Source organism: Sander lucioperca, chromosome 7, assembly GCF_008315115.2.
Source record: "Sander lucioperca isolate FBNREF2018 chromosome 7, SLUC_FBN_1.2, whole genome shotgun sequence".
NCBI classification, from domain to species: domain Eukaryota; kingdom Metazoa; phylum Chordata; class Actinopteri; order Perciformes; family Percidae; genus Sander; species Sander lucioperca.
In genome coordinates this window covers 1267593-1283462 of record NC_050179.1, presented here as the reverse complement: position 1 = coordinate 1283462, position 15870 = coordinate 1267593, and the positions used below count along the sequence as shown (strand labels likewise).

Below are 15870 nucleotides of genomic sequence, written 5' to 3'. Positions count from 1 at the left end.
AAGCAGCAGGCTCCCTGTGGGATAACCATGAACTGCAATCACACAGCTTGAAAAACTAAAAAAACTGTTTACATTATCATGATACAGAACATCTGGCTGCATTTATAGTGTACAGAGCGCATTTGCAGACTTAAAAGCAAACATGAGCACAGGAGTGATTGAGTTTGGGCTCTGTTTTTTTTTTTTAATTTATGGTGTCACAGTTCAGGTTTGTGCCCAATGATTCCAGACCCTGTTTCCTCATCCTCTTGTAATTTTCCCCCAGGGTTTCGGCGTAAGGAGTTCCGGGGCAAGCTTGCCATTGCCATCACTGCGAACTTCATCAACAGGAACACGTCAGCGGAGGCAAAGGTTGAGGAGATCAGCGGCGTGGCCTTCATCTTCAACCAGAAGTTCTTTCAAGACCTCAGAGAAGCAACAGGTCTGTCACAGCTCTGTTCTCCCGCATTGCTTCAAGGACTTTATGTTTTCTTGAGGTAACTGTAAGACTCAACAACTCAGGGATACATCATAAAGAAACATTTCTTTGGAATTGTAAGATCTCCAACTTGTTCCCGTTAGCAGTGGATGCCAAGGGACATTTTGGTGAAATAAAGGTAAACCGGAGAAATAAGCTGTCCTTGGATCACAGTTCTGAATTTGTGAGCTCATCCAATTAAAATGCTTAAAATTAGTTCTGATGCCAAGCCTGCCACAGTTTATTGCTGATATGAGGATGTCGCCGCGGGCTTTGGCTGTGTGCTCTGAGTCGGGTAATTGCTCCTCTAATGACGACATGACAGCCAGCCATGGCAATAAGGAAAACGATTGTGTTCGGTATGTAACAATACGTCTTTCTCTTGGGCTTTTTAGGTATTGACCTGGAAAACATTGTCTACTACAAGGATGACACACACTACTTTGTGATGACTGCCAAAAAACAGAGCCTGCTGGAGAAAGGAGTCATTCTGCATGTGAGTGATCAAAGCCCAAAACTCAGCTCAATGTGGTCCGTGCTTGTGTTCGAGAGACAATTGTTGAATCTCAATCTGACTCTGTAGTAGACATAAAGGCTATATGCACGCAGAGGCTGACAAAATCAGAAGTCTGAACCCTCTCTTGCCTTTTTTGTCTCGCTCTCTTTCATTCTTTTATTCTCTTTCTGCTTTTGCCCAGTATTGGCCTAATGGTCTAACCAAGCCAACAGTGTTCAGGAACAAACTGCCAACTCAAGCACACTTACTGTGTGTTTGTGTCCTCACTATACACGGTAGTTTCCTTTCCCTGGCCACTTTCCACAGGAAACAGGAAATACCTTTTTACATGTCTGTCTTCATGTGCAAAATAGACCTAAAGGTGTTTGTGTGGTGGCTTTTTGCATTCTAAATGAACTTAACAGTCTCTTAAATAGGCGTTTTTGCAAACCTAGTCCCAGTCATCATTCTTCTTCAGATAATTTTAGATGGGCGTGCAAGTCTGTGTGTGTTTTTTTAGTGAGCTGATGACATTAATGAGGTTTTGGTATACACACTGAAGTCTGAAGCCTGAGGGGATTTGGAGTATGTAGGCATGTGTTAATGAAAAGTCATAATTTACTGGTGTAGTAACTGCTGGAAGTTCCCTTTTAATACAAAGTCCTAGACAGATCCTTTTATAGTAATGAAATTGACTGTGTCCTGCCCCTTTGGAAATGGATAGAGGAAGGGTGGAAGGGATGGCAGAGGGGCGGTGGGTTCACACAGTTCAAGGCAGCTCTGCAAATCAGAAAACAACCGTCATTCATATCTTCCACTACCTTGCCCCTCACCTCACCCACCATCATCACCACCAGCCTGGCAATGGACAACCAGGGAGCTTGAAGGTGGAAGAATGTGCCTCTCACCGCCCTCTGTGAAAACATGTCACTCTGAAAGCATGCAGTGATTTAATGCTACATGTTGGAGAGACTTGCGAACTGCACATTTATTCCACTGCAAGTGCTTGGACGTCTTTGTAGCGCAGTGAAGTCTTAAAGTAGCTATCAACTTCAAATTGTTGCTCAGTTTACACAATGCCACTATTGCCAAATGGCATATATCCCTGTCACAAAAAAGACACTTATTTTGTTAGCTTTCAGTAACCCTTCCACACAGTAGAATACCTAACATGGTCTGAATAACTTCACAGATGAAGGCAATGTCAGTGTCATTTTGGCCCTTATTTCCACCAGGTATTAACATGTCATCTGAATCTGGGTATCAAAATAATAACATCTGATCTAGGGAAGGGATATATATATATATATATATATATATATATATATATATATATATATATATATATATATATATATATATATATATATATATATATATATATATATATATATATATTAGGGCTGTCAAAATAACGGGTTAATTTCGATTAATTAATCTGAGAAAAAATAACGCGTTAAAAAAAATAACGCAGATTAATCCATTCCATATTGACGTTTGACCCGGAGCCGTTCTAGCCACCATTCGACTGTAAAATAAAGGAGGGAGACGAGAATGTGCTGCCTGGATCATTAACTGGAACATTTACTTAAAAATCTTCTTCCTGCCAACCCTGGCTACCGAAATCTGGTGCCACTGATATGTCTGCACTTCTCTCTGGTGCTCTGAAGACGATACAGGCAACACAAACACCGCTGCATGTGACGCTAGTTAACACTATACTCGACAGCAGCTAATGTTAGCCTACCGCTAGCTAGTTAACACTATACTCGACAGCAGCTAACGTTAGCCTACCACTAGCTAGTTAACACTATACTCGACAGCAGCTAACGTTAGCCTACCGCTAGCTAGTAGCTGGATTAAACACGGTTACAATGCTGACAGCTAACGCAGAACGGTGTAAAGTTTGACTGTGTTTTACTGTAGAGGACTGTGACTCAACAGCGGGATGTAACAATCTGCAGCTGCTGCCGTCGGAAAAACAACACAGACGGTGCGTTCAACTGGTAAACTACAGCTTCGTGGTGCATTTGAAGTTATTGTAAATGTCCTTGGTGGTTGTTTTTGTCGTTCAACAGCAATTTACTAGTGAAAAAGTTATTGTTATACATTATTATTAAATCATTTAATTTTGACCATATGGCCTTAGCAATAAACAAGCCGTTCTTTAATGTCACCAACTGTTGTTTAGTACCCTTTGTTTTCTTTTCTTTTTTTACTTTCTTAAAAAGAATCGGTTCAGGCACCGTTAATTATGTATGCGATTAATTTCGATTAATTAATCACAGTCTGTAATTAATTAGATTCATTTTTTTAATCGATTGACAGCCCTAATATATATATATATATATATATATATATATATATATATATATATATATATATATATATATATATATATATATATATATATTAGGGCTGTCAAATGATTAATTTTTTAAATTGCGATTAATCGCTGAAGTTCTATAGTTAATCGTGATTAATCGCATATTTTATCACATGATTAAAATTCTATTATTTTGCATTTCAGAACAGAAGCGTTTTTAAGTACATATTAACAATCGAAAGCAATTTTTACCAGTGTATCTTGATTGGGAATCAAATGAATGCAAAGAAAGTTACTTTATGATCTTGATTTTAAGATTTGTAATTATTTATTTACTGTAAACAAAAGAAAAATGTGTGAATCTGTCATTATTGCACAATTCCTCCAAGTACCTAACTAAAAAACTAAAAATCCCTATCCTTACTAGAGTCAATATAGTGTTTAGTGACTCATAAATAATGTTGATTACTCACTGACGTCCAGTGATCAGCGGTTAATGAGCAACTAATTTCTGCACAAGTCCGTGTTAACACAGCCCATCTCCACTCTTACCCAGCGACAGAGAAACAGGCTGGATAGTCCGGTACACTGTTGTTTCCACAACAACAAAAACACAGCAGTCTCTGAACTTGCGTTGGGATTTCGTTGCAGTTGGATGTAGTCCAGTTTTTGTCTAATGAGCAGACACTTGCAAGCAGGATTGATGGAACAGGTGGCCGGCTAGCGTTAGCTTTCCACCTAGCTAGGTTATACTCCAACCCCCGTTCACGTTTCACTGCTGAGGATGTCCTCCTGTGATCGCCCGCTCCGGCCGCTGCCCGCTACGGCCATTGCAGCTGCTCGCTCCGGCTGCCGCAGCTGCTGCTGCTCGCTCCGGCCACTGCTGCTGCCCGCTGGTCAAACTAACCTGTACGGTGGGCCACAGCAACCTCTTATTTCCGAACAGGGCCGGTGGTCTAGCATCACGTTAACTGTACTACTATGCTTAGCTCTGTAGGTGGTAGCTCAAGCTTGACGTGCTTCGGTGATATTTTAATTCGGCTTTACACAATGTGCATATGGCTTTCGACTTGTCTACGCGCCGTCCTGGAGTTTTGGAAAATAAAAAGCGCCATTCAGGATTTCATTGCTGCTGTCTTTCTCCATCATGCCTGCAGCCTGCAGCAGCAGGATGTGTTACGAGGCGGTGTTAATTTCGTTGACGAAGACTATGACGAAAAAATTTGTCAACGAACCTTTTTCACGGACGAAAACTAAATAAAAACTAAATAAAAAGTCAGATATGATGACGAAGACTGTGACGAAATATAACAGACACTTTAGTCAACAAATAAAAATGAGACGAAAATGTTAGGAAGGGACGAATGGAGAAGAGATCCAGTCAGAACCACTCTTTTTTGTGGGACAAGTTGGGAAAAAATCCAATTAGAGCGAATCTTTGAGGGTAGGTTGATTTATACGGAAGCAGCAGAGCCATTTTAAAAAGCCGCGGCAAATGCAGGCGCAACAGCTAAACAAACGCAGCAGCAGTTACACAGGAGGACGAGTTTGCAGAACTTAGTTTCGAGGACGTTTTCACAACAGTAAGGTTGTTTACATTATACTTAGTTGTGTTTAGTTGCACAGTCTTAGTTACACAGCTTTGTCTGATTTCAGTTGACGCGTTAATTTTGATTAATTAATCGGTTAATAACGCGTTAAAAAAAATAACGCAGATTAATCCATTCCATATTGACGTTTGACCCGGAGCCGTCCTAGCCACCATTCGACTGTAAAATGAAAGAGGGAGACGAGAATGTTCTGCCTGGATCATTAATTGGAACATTTACTTAAAAATCTTCTTCTGCCAACCCTGGCTACCGAAATCTGGTGCCACTGATATGTCTGCGCTTCTCTCTGATGCTCTGAAACAGACGTTACAGGCAACAGAAACACCGCTGCACGTGAAGCTAGTTAACACTATACTCGACAGCAGCTAACGTTAACCTACCGCTAGCTAGTTAACCCTATACTCAACAGCAGCTAACGTTAGCCTACCGCTAGCTAGTTAACACTATACTCAACAGCAGCTAACGTTAGCCTACCGCTAGCTAGTAGCTGGATTAAAAACGGTTAAAATGCTGACAGCTAACACTAAACGGTGTAAAGTTTGACTGTGTTTTACTGTAGAGGATTCAACACCGGTATGTAACAATCTGCAGATGCCGTCGGAAAAACAACACAGACGGTGCGTTCAATGAAACTGGTAAACTACAGCCTCGTGGTGCATTTGAAGTTATTGTAAATGTCCTTTTCCCATCTGGTGGTTATTTTTGTCGTTCAACAGCAATTTACTAGTGAAATAAGTTATTGTTATTGTTATACATTATTATTAAATAATTTAATTTTGACCATATGGCCTTAGCAATAAACAAGCCGTTCTTTAATGTCACCGACTGTTGTTTAGTACCCTTTTTTTTTCTTTTTTTACTTTCTTAAAAAGTATCGGTTCAGGCACCGTTAATTATGTATGCGATTAATTTCGATTGCCCTTACCCACTTAGTCATTATAGCTACATTATTAATGATTATTTATCAAAGATCTTCTTTTCTTAAATATTTTGTGAATGCACCAATTGTCAGATCACAGCCAGACCACCAACAAATGGGCTCTGGTCCATCTGACTGCAAAGTGTTCTGCTTTTACACCTTGTAATAACATGTTTTTCCTTATCCAGATGATGTCTAGATACAGATTGCATGCTAATACCAGGTGTAAATGGGGTCTTCTTTATGTCCGATGTAACTTTTTATTCTACAGTATAGTATGAATTGAGGCTAGAGTGTAAGACCATAGCGTAAGTGCAACGCAAGACTTGGCCTTGTCTGTAGTTTTGGTACGTAGCTGCCACCAAATTTCTTTATATGCCGCTGTGCTGAAGACTCATGCCACTACCTAGATGTAGACTTTTTCAATCATATATCTCTGGAGAACTCTGCTTTTTTTTAGTTTCCATTTAAATGCCACGTCTATTCTGCTCTCTCTTATCCCTCCTGTAGGACTATGCAGACACAGAGCTGCTGCTGTCCAGAGCTAACGTGGACCAGGCTGCCCTGCTGTCGTATGCCAGCGAGGCTGCAGATTTCTCCACCAACCATCAGCTGCCCGCACTGGACTTTGCCATCAACCACTACGGCCAGCCCGACGTAGCCATGTTCGACTTCACCTGCATGTACGCTTCAGAGAATGCCGCCATGGTGCGCCAACGCAATGGCCACAAGCTGCTGGTGGCGCTTGTGGGCGACAGCCTGTTGGAGGTGAGAGAGACGGCAGAGGTTTTAAAGTGCTCATATTATGCTCATTTTCAGGTTCATAATTGTATTTAGAGGTTATATCAGAATAGGTTTACATGGTTTAATTTTCAAAAAACACCATATTTTTGTTGTACTGCATATTGCTGCAGCTCCTCTTTTCACCCTGTGTGTTGAGCTCTCTGTTTTAGCTACAGAGTGAGACCTCTCACTTCTGTACCATATTTGTTGGGAGTCGCACATGTGCAGTAGCTAGGTCAGCACTACTAGCTAATCAGAAGCGAAGAAGAGTATGAGGGCGTGCCATGCTAGCAGCTAGGTTTTAGCTAGGCATTATAACATGTTACAAAGTGACGCTCGTTTTTTACGGAAGTAAAGGCTGGACTACAGTAGAGCTGTTTGGAGCTGATCGTGTTTTCTGTTGGAGATGGTAAGTCCCTTTGGGGTGGACTTTGGGCTTTTTCACTTTGTAAACCTATAACGTGCACAAAAAAAGATATATAACACAATAAAGGAAAGGGAAAAAGCCAAAAAGCATAATATGAGCACTTTAAAGCTTCCCATGACACTACATTTCTTTATATCTTGCGTCACAGCTCTACCCCTTTATTTTATGTCCTTGGTTCTTCTGTGGCCATATTTGGTTGTTGAATGTGGTGTTCGCTGTTGTCTCCAGCCCTTCTGGCCCATGGGCACTGGCATCGCCCGAGGTTTCCTGGCAGCCATGGACTCAGGCTGGATGGTGAAGAGCTGGGCTCAGGGAAAAACCCCTCTTGAGGTTCTGGCTGAGAGGTGAGGGTGTGGAAACACTAAAACACAGGGACTCGTCCTCCTCTTGTACTTGCATTCGCACACTTGTGCGCACCCCGCCACACGTACATATTCGCTCTCTCTTCAAACACACCCCTTTATCTCTAAGTGCTTTACTAGGAAATGTGCCTGTATGTGATTTCAGTCCCACCTCTTCTAGTACTAATGTGATGAGAGGTTCTAATAAGAACTGAATGGAATGTGACTCCTCTATTCCGCAATAACTCTCTGTGCTTTTTGATAACAATGTTAATGTTAACTTAAGCTATTGCCTTACTTACCCCCTATATTTTCAACAAGTGTCAATAAGACTCTATAGTGCATCGGAAGTTATTTCATGTTTTCCTATTTGCTCTAGGGAGAGTATATATCGTCTACTGCCCCAAACCACGCCAGAAAACGTCAGTAAGAACGTCAGTCATTTCAGCGTGGATCCAACCACACGTTACCCCAACATTAGCCTTAACTTCCTCAAGCCCAGCCAGGTGAGTATGACAGCTAACAAATCTCAGCTGCCATCTATTATAGGCAAGACACAAAATTTCTGTTCATGCAATGCAGTGTGTGTGTGGAATTTCAGATATGTAATACATATGTGTATGTTGCAGGTGAGGCACCTCTGCGACACAGGGGAGTCCAGGGAAATGCACATTGAAATTGAGAATGTGATCAACTCGTCAACACCCAAGTTGGCCAGGAATGGTTTGTATCTTTTACATACTTTTAAACTGGTTTAGTAGTGGAAAACATGTTCTTTAATGTGCCGATTGATCAGTGTAGAATTTTGCTGCAATCACTGTTGCTGAAATGTAATAATGAACTATTTTCACTCTAGACAATTGCCTGCTTGACAAGCAGTTGCAAGGTAACACAAAGTCCAAATGCATGGTGTTGCTTTTTTTAGGGATTCCTCATAGCTTAAACAGTTCACCTGCGATGTACTCATGAATGAATGAATGAATGTAAAATGAAACGTTGAATGATGGAACTTGTGGATTGACTGATTGCAGCTTCTGAAATGAATTCTGCGTGTACTAGCTTGGTCATCTCATTCGAGCTCCATGGTTTTATTCAACGGTTTTATTTAATGTCCATTCTAGCTGTTTTTAAGTTATTTCCTGTGAGTTCTGCATCCTCTCCTAACCTTTCATGTGCATCCTTGTGCTCCTTTTTAAAATGTTCTCATGGTTCGTAATACTTCCTCATTGGCTGGTTAAAACTGGTACTAACATGGATAATGATGCCATGGATGACAAACCTCTATGATCCTATGCTCAGCCTCGCCTGACCAAGGCCATGAGATTGCCCAGCAACAGATGTGTAGTGCTGCCATAAATAGATTTCTATTTCTTTCAATGTTTAATCCAGATACTGTTCAACGTGCTGCCTTAACGTCAAGCCTTCCGTCTTCTCTTTCCGCCACCCCAGAATCCATAGCTCGATCCAGTAAGCTGCTGAACTGGTGTCAGAGACAAACGGAGGGATACAGGAATGTTAATGTAACCGACCTTACGATGTCTTGGAAGAGCGGTCTGGCCCTGTGCGCCCTCATTGACCGATACAGACCGGACCTCATGTGAGTATCTAAAAGAAATAACATGCAGAACACACACCACAAAGAGCACAGATTAATCCATCTGTATAATAAGGGGGGGGAGGGGGTTCCGGGGGGGGGGGGTTCCGGGGGGGATGCGTGGGATTTCCCCCTTTCTGGTCTACATATCCCTGCCTTTGCTGAATTATTTTTATCCCTGTTGTTTAGCCGCTGATAGGTGACTGCGAGCCGGCTACAGGGCACCGCCAGATGACGGTCCTTTCAAGGGCCGCGGTAGTTGAGTTTAGCCGGAAAAAGTGAGCGTCATGCGGTGATGACAGTTAGGTTTAGGCATCAAAATGACTCTTACAGTTTAGGAAAAAGATGGTGGTTTGGATTAAAACACACCTGAGGAACGAACGAGCGTTTCCTGGAAGTCTTTTGTTTTCGCCGCGAAGTGAACTCCGCTCTCCGGCTTGAAAGCGCTGTGTTTTACGTTGACACCACGATGTGCTATGTCATTTTGAGATTATTTTCCATTGAATATTGAAGTGCATAAATAAGTGTTTTGGCACGTTTGGCATTGAAAGGGGATTTAAAGGTGCTCTAAGCGATGTCGCGTGTTTTTTAGACTACAGCAATTATTTATTTTTTAGGGTTTTTCCCTTTTATTGTAGTGACAGCGGATAGACGTGAAAGGGGGAGAGAGATGGGGGATGACACGCAGCAAAGGGCAGCAGGTCGGATTCGAACCCGGGCCGCTGCAGGACTCAGCCTATGTGGGGCGAACGCTCTTACTGGGTGAGCTAGAGGCTCCCCCGGCTACAACATTTTTTTGTCACATACAGCAAACATCTCCTCACTATCCGCTAGCTACCTGTCCCCTGAACACACTGTAACCTGGAGATAGCCCAGGCTCCGCAAACGGCAACAAAAACAAACTGCGCCAACCTGCACCACGAAACATAACAAACAGTGTTCCAGCCAATAAACGACAAGAAGGGATTGGGGGGGGTTAGTGCGCGGAAGGGAGATGAGGAGGAGGGAGGGGCGAGCTAGCCTCCGTTTTGTTTGACAATACTTCGAACGTCAACAAGAAGTGACATCACCTTTAATTCTTGCATGTTTTGTTTTGTTGTGCATGATCAAAAAACAACCCCATGCTTTTTTTTCACAAATTGCACCCTGTGTATAAGTAAACATTTGTCAACTCTGCCAAGCATGTCCCTTTATGGTTAGAGTGAAAGGGTTTAAACAGCTGCTGTGCCTGGAATGACTGGCCTGCTGTGTTTATGTGAGTTTGTTGGTTGCCAGTGATGTTTATTGTCTGGCTGGGACCTTGGTTTTGAGTTATACATCACTGTAAATGAGTTGACAGCTACCAGTCATAATGACCTCTTGGGTCCCTTAAGGGAGCCCTCCTCACATCCTGGCTTTTTCTCCCACACACACACACACACATACACATAAACACTCTTTATCCTTACACACTCTTTAAACAACACATTCTCCATCCACATTGTCTAATGTAGTTTTTTACCCTCTGGAGGCAATGTGGCAATTAACATTATAAGCTATTAGTGTCTTTGCTTGACCTTTACCAAGTAGTGTAGCAGTTGTGCTCTGCTGCCTTTGATGATGGGAGGGGGAGGGGTGGGGGGTGGGAGTGATGGGTGGATGTACCTTGGGAAAACTGCGTTCACGTGTACGCATGTACAAGACGGATGGTTAAGAGGGACGGAGTGGAGGCTCCACTCTGTGCCTGATGTTCTAATGCTAATGCTTTTAAATGGACTTTATGTGCAGTGGAGATGTATTGATGACCCATCTTAATGGTATTTTCGGCTGCAGCATAATGACATTTACAGTAATCCTTTCCACAACATGTACAGTAGTGTGTACAGAAATGCTTCTTCATTAGTGTTTAATGCAGACTCAGTGTCAGTTCATTTCCGTTATATCCAAGGCTGCCGAATAGTTGTGGTCGGAAAATATAGATTTGTTCCCTCTCACTCCCTCATTTTGCTGATTTATCACAAACTGAGGCAGATATTTGGTATGCTCCTCATTGATTTGGTGTGCAAGATAAAGACGTATCATCAGCCATGTCAGAGTAATTGTGTAAATCCGTATTCTTCACATTGTGCATCAGGAGATCAGCTAATCACGAGATTTGGATTGTATTAAAGAAATTCAAAGCGGCAATAATAAAAAAAAAAAATTATATTAATGATGAAATTGAAATGGATATGTGTAATGTGAAAGGGGTTTCTTGTAGTGACTAACCCATAGAGTTACACCCCGGCTCTGCAGTTTCTCTCAGCTCTACGGCGTTTTAAAGCGTCTGTCAGCTCATTGTTCCGGTATCACAGTCCACAATGGTTTTGTTTAACACTTTAAACAACTTAGCAGACTGTTCTATTATTTGCCTTTACCCCACTTAGTCATTATATCCACATTACTGATGATTATTTATCAAAAATCTCATTGTGTAAATATTTTGTGAAAGCACCAATAGTCAACACTACAATATCGTTGCGGTATCGATATCGAGGTATTTGTTCAAAAATATCGTGATATTTGATTTTCTCCATATCGAACCAGCCCTACATGTATGTTTGTTTGTGTGGAAAGCCCGCTTTTATTAAGCAACTGTAGGAAGGCATTCGGAAATGTCAACAGATGAGCGCATCAGCGCACACAGGGCAACAAGCGCACGTTAACACAGGCGCGCACAAGAGGCGCACTGATGTGACCGAGCCCGAACCAAACCTCATTTCTAAATATCTGTCAGGGACCCGACGGGACCATCCTCTATTTCCAGCCGCAGCAGGCAGCTGATTTTAGAGAAAAAAAACCTCAAAAAAGCAACCACATGCTAGCAGTCAGACAAAGTTAGCAACTAGCTGGTCAACATGGTGCAGCTTTTATCAGCTACAAATCCAGATATTTCCGCTAGGAGTTGGTAGAGAGCAAAGCAGGACTCGAGAGTTTTTTCTCAGGTGGTCAGAAACATCCTTCTGAAAAGAACAATAATTGTAATGATACTGTTGCTCTGCATATGTTGGATTTGTAAATAAGCTGTTTGCTAATATATTACCATATCAACTTGGTGACACCATGTCAATGTTGTGTCCAGTTTGTTTCTGCTGCCCCCAAATGGCCAGAGAAACCACACCTTAGTACACCTAAAGTACACCTTAATGTCTCCTACTGCAATATTCAAACACAGTATATATCTTGTAATACGGTTATGGGGTTGAAATGAAATATATTCACCTCTCAATCACAAAGTAGGTCAGGCTTCAAAATGGCAGTCGATGAAGAATTCTAATGCAAAAGTCACATCTTTTTCAATCTATTATTTTGTACACAGAAAAAAAAATGAATTATTGTCAAATGTATGTTGTCCGCCAAATTCCACTACTAAAACCTCAAAGAGTTGCAATCTAATTTGATGTCAAAAGTCAGCACAATTAAGTTGTGAATGATTATCCTGTATGTGTGTATTTGTGTTACATTTACAGGAGCAGATTTAAGATGATTGAGATGAATGCTTATTGGTTTAGGATTAGCTTTTTCTATTTGTCCCTTATCTTTGTCATCGCATTCACCGCACCTATCCCGTCCCATCTCATTCTCTCTTTTGTTGTCTTGCTCCTGCCCTCAGTGACTTTGATTCCCTGGACGAGCGAGACCAGGAGAAGAACAACCAGTTGGGTTTCGACGTGGCGGAGAGGGAATTTGGCATTTCGCCCTGCATGACTGGCAAGGAGATGTCTTCTGTGGTAGAGCCAGACAAACTCTCCATGGTCATGTACCTCAGCCAGTTCTATGAGATGTTTAAGGACACAGTGCCACCCGGAGGTGAGAGCGGGTGATACAGTAGGGTTGCTTGCTTCTGTAATCTGGTTTTGTGAGGTGTCTGTAATTACAGAAGTAAGATGCTTTGAAAACATAATTACCTATAATACTAAGAGGATTTAAAAGTACTTTTTTGGTGTTTTTTTCATTAAATCTTGGTGGATTTCTGTTCAGATAACCACAACTTGAGTCCTGAGGAGAAGGCAGCACTGATATCCAGCACCAAATCTCCCATCTCCTTCCTCAGCAAACTTGGTCAGAGCATAGCAATATCCAGGAAGCGAAATCCAAAGGTCGGTGTCTTAGAAATACCTGTTAGCACCCCTTGATTTGTCTTATGAACTAGTGCTGTCAAACGATTAAAATATTTAATCGCATTAATGTCATAGTTAACTCGCAATTAATCGCACATTTTTATCTATTCTAAATGTCCCTAGATTTCTTTTTGTCCAATTATTTTTTCTCATTTTAATGCTCTCATCAACATGGAAAAGTGGATCGGCCTGGTTTTGTGCTTTTGTCGTCTGGCTTTGGCGAGGGGGCGGAGAATTGGCATCAGCTGTGCGCTTGGCCATCAAGTGGTATTTCAGACTGGACGTGCTGCGATGATAGCTCAGTTCACAACGACAAAACACACAGATCACTTTGGTCTTGTCAATGGAACCATTTGGCAACTTTTTAAAAGTAAACTTTCCATTCAGAATCTTATTAGCATCCATTTCGGCGTCTCGCGCTCACCATCGACTCAAAACATAACGTTAGCCTACTACTCTTTGGCCGGCTCGCAAACCCAAACAAGTCTAGGTCTAGCTAGATCCGGTGTGGTGTTGTAGTTTTTCTAACGTTACTAGTTGTTGCAACAGCATGTGAAAAAAACTACAAAGTTTGCTAGGCCAAAAAGAACGTTAATCTCGCGATAAAAAAAAAGTTGACGCCGTTAAAATGAGTTTGCGTTAACGCCGTTAATAACGCGTTTAACTGACAGCACTATTAAAAAACGTCAAAAATTGCACTTTATCACTTCATTGTTTTAGTAGGAGTGAAAATAACTCATGATGTGTCATCAGCAGGACAAAAAAGAGAAGGATGTGGACGGTTTGGGGAAGAGAAGGAAAACCAGCCAGTCTGAAGATGTGAGTAATTCTGACAACAAACTTGTCTCAGATTTTGAGCGTGTGGTTATTTTTTTGAACAGCCTATCCGACCAGAACAGACTAATGAATCCCTCTAGACTGCGGGCAACAGGCAAACCGATTTGACTGTTTTTCTCCTTTCTCACAGGAGGAGGTATCCAGGACCGGTTGTGACGACAGGCCGCCTGTCACAGCTGTCCTGTCGGAGAAAAAAATGGACCCCTGCGCCGCGGGGAACCACAACAAAGTCAAAGTCATGGCCACCCAGCTGCTCGCCAAGTTTGAGGAGAACGCTCCGCAGCCTACAGGACTCAAACGGCAGGTATGCAGGAAGTCGCATGGTTAATTTTGTGGTATTACAGATGGGGGCGAAAAGCTTTCCACTAGGAGGAAAAGATTAACCAACCGAGTAATACATGGTCAAACTTTCTGGACATCGTGGGAGTTCAGATTATTTCTGCACACTCATTGTGGTTAGTTTTTTTTCCTACATTGAACATTTTGATGAACATGTAGATTTCACGCTGTGTGCGACAGGGCCTCTGGTCTCATGATTGACAAGCTGTAGGCCACTGTATTAATGAGTTGTGGTCCAGAATGCTAATATTGGTCAGGCTGGGTATTGTTCCAGCGTCATGTAGGCGGCCTCACAATGCTGACTGGGCCTGGAAGGCTCGGGTGAGTTGGTTCACAGGGCTTTGGTTCGCTTGCCACTGAGAGTGGGAGGGAGGTGTGGGCTACGTGAACACTAGACCGTATTGTTGATGGAGAGAAAGACAACTCTCAACTGTTGCTGTTTTGAAAAAAAAAAATGTCTTGTAACTGTGTCTTGGAATAGCTACTTCTGATTTTATATTATTTATTTATTTTCATGTAAAAGCTTCTGTTTGTGTATTGCTTTGGCCATCAGAAGCCCGTGAAAATAGCTGATTATATTATTATGTTAATACAAAACTCAACTTAGAAAACTTGAAGGTTTGTGGAGAAGACTTTGAGTATTTATAAAGGCTGAATAGTGGAGCAGTTGCTCGGCTAAAAATACTTTAAGCACACTGTGTATTTCCTCTCTTTCCATTTATTATTGATGTACATACTGCATGGCATTTACTGTTTAATTATCTCTAAGTGCTATTATACAGTGGCACTCATAAGTTTATGAACCCATGCTAAAGTTGACTAAAAAGAGGAATACAAAATTCATCTTTTGTAAATTGATCTTAATATCTTAGTTACAAAAATGAGGAAAAATCCAACCTTTAAGGACACCAATTTTCTTTGTGAATGAATAATATATCATAAATAAATAAATGTTCTTCCTTAAAATACAGGGGGCATAAGTATATATATATATGGTTTTATTGCAGTTAACCTAATAGCTGGTTTGATTTGCATTGAGAGATGATTTTATGGAAAGTACTCCATGCCAATCTCTAGGTATGGTGAAGGGTATGTGATGATGTGGGGGTATTTTAATTCCAAAGGCCAAGGGAACTTTATCAGGATGCATAGTGTCCTGGATCCATGAAATAACTGGCCTTTAAAAATAAAAATCTGCCTGCCTCTATGGGAGTTTAACATATGCTCCCTGTATTTTAAGGAAGAACATTTATTTATTTACGATATATTATTCATTGACAAAGAAAATTGGTGTCCTTAAAGGTTGGATTTTTCCTCATTTTTTTTAAATTAAGGCATTAAGATCAATTTCCAAAAGTTGATTTTTTTTTTTCAACTTTAGCATGGGTTCATAAACTTTTGAGTGCCACTGTAAATATTACCCAACTCTCTCAGCATGATAGTCTTATGACTCTGTCATTTCCTTTATTAGTTTTGAACACACATTATTTTCCAGCCACTGTGACTCCATCTCCCCATGATTCACTTCCTTCTCTCTGTTTTCTTTTCTCTCTCCTTGTTTCCACTTCCCATCATGGACTATTTCATGATGCCTTGCATGGT

At 41.4% G+C, this 15870-nt stretch overlaps 1 protein-coding gene across 37 annotated transcripts in view; it reads left to right on the top strand.

Annotated features, from left to right (window-relative positions):
- mical3a (microtubule associated monooxygenase, calponin and LIM domain containing 3a) overlaps positions 1-15870 on the top strand; it is a 121313-nt gene that overhangs the window by 60314 nt on the left and 45129 nt on the right. For 26 of the 37 annotated variants that reach the window (XM_036003412.1, XM_036003440.1, XM_036003439.1 and 23 more), the window contains exons 6-17: positions 266-421; positions 853-953; positions 6319-6576; positions 7247-7362; positions 7739-7865; positions 7989-8082; positions 8216-8245; positions 8809-8956; positions 12585-12781; positions 12953-13071; positions 13846-13911; positions 14060-14233. In XM_036003412.1, the coding sequence (XP_035859305.1) occupies positions 266-421; positions 853-953; positions 6319-6576; positions 7247-7362; positions 7739-7865; positions 7989-8082; positions 8216-8245; positions 8809-8956; positions 12585-12781; positions 12953-13071; positions 13846-13911; positions 14060-14233 (1586 nt within the window). The remainder of the gene's footprint in view (positions 1-265; positions 422-852; positions 954-6318; positions 6577-7246; positions 7363-7738; positions 7866-7988; positions 8083-8215; positions 8246-8808; positions 8957-12584; positions 12782-12952; positions 13072-13845; positions 13912-14059; positions 14234-15870) is intronic. The other 11 variants (XM_036003447.1, XM_036003446.1, XM_036003444.1 and 8 more) reach the window with 3 other exon arrangements.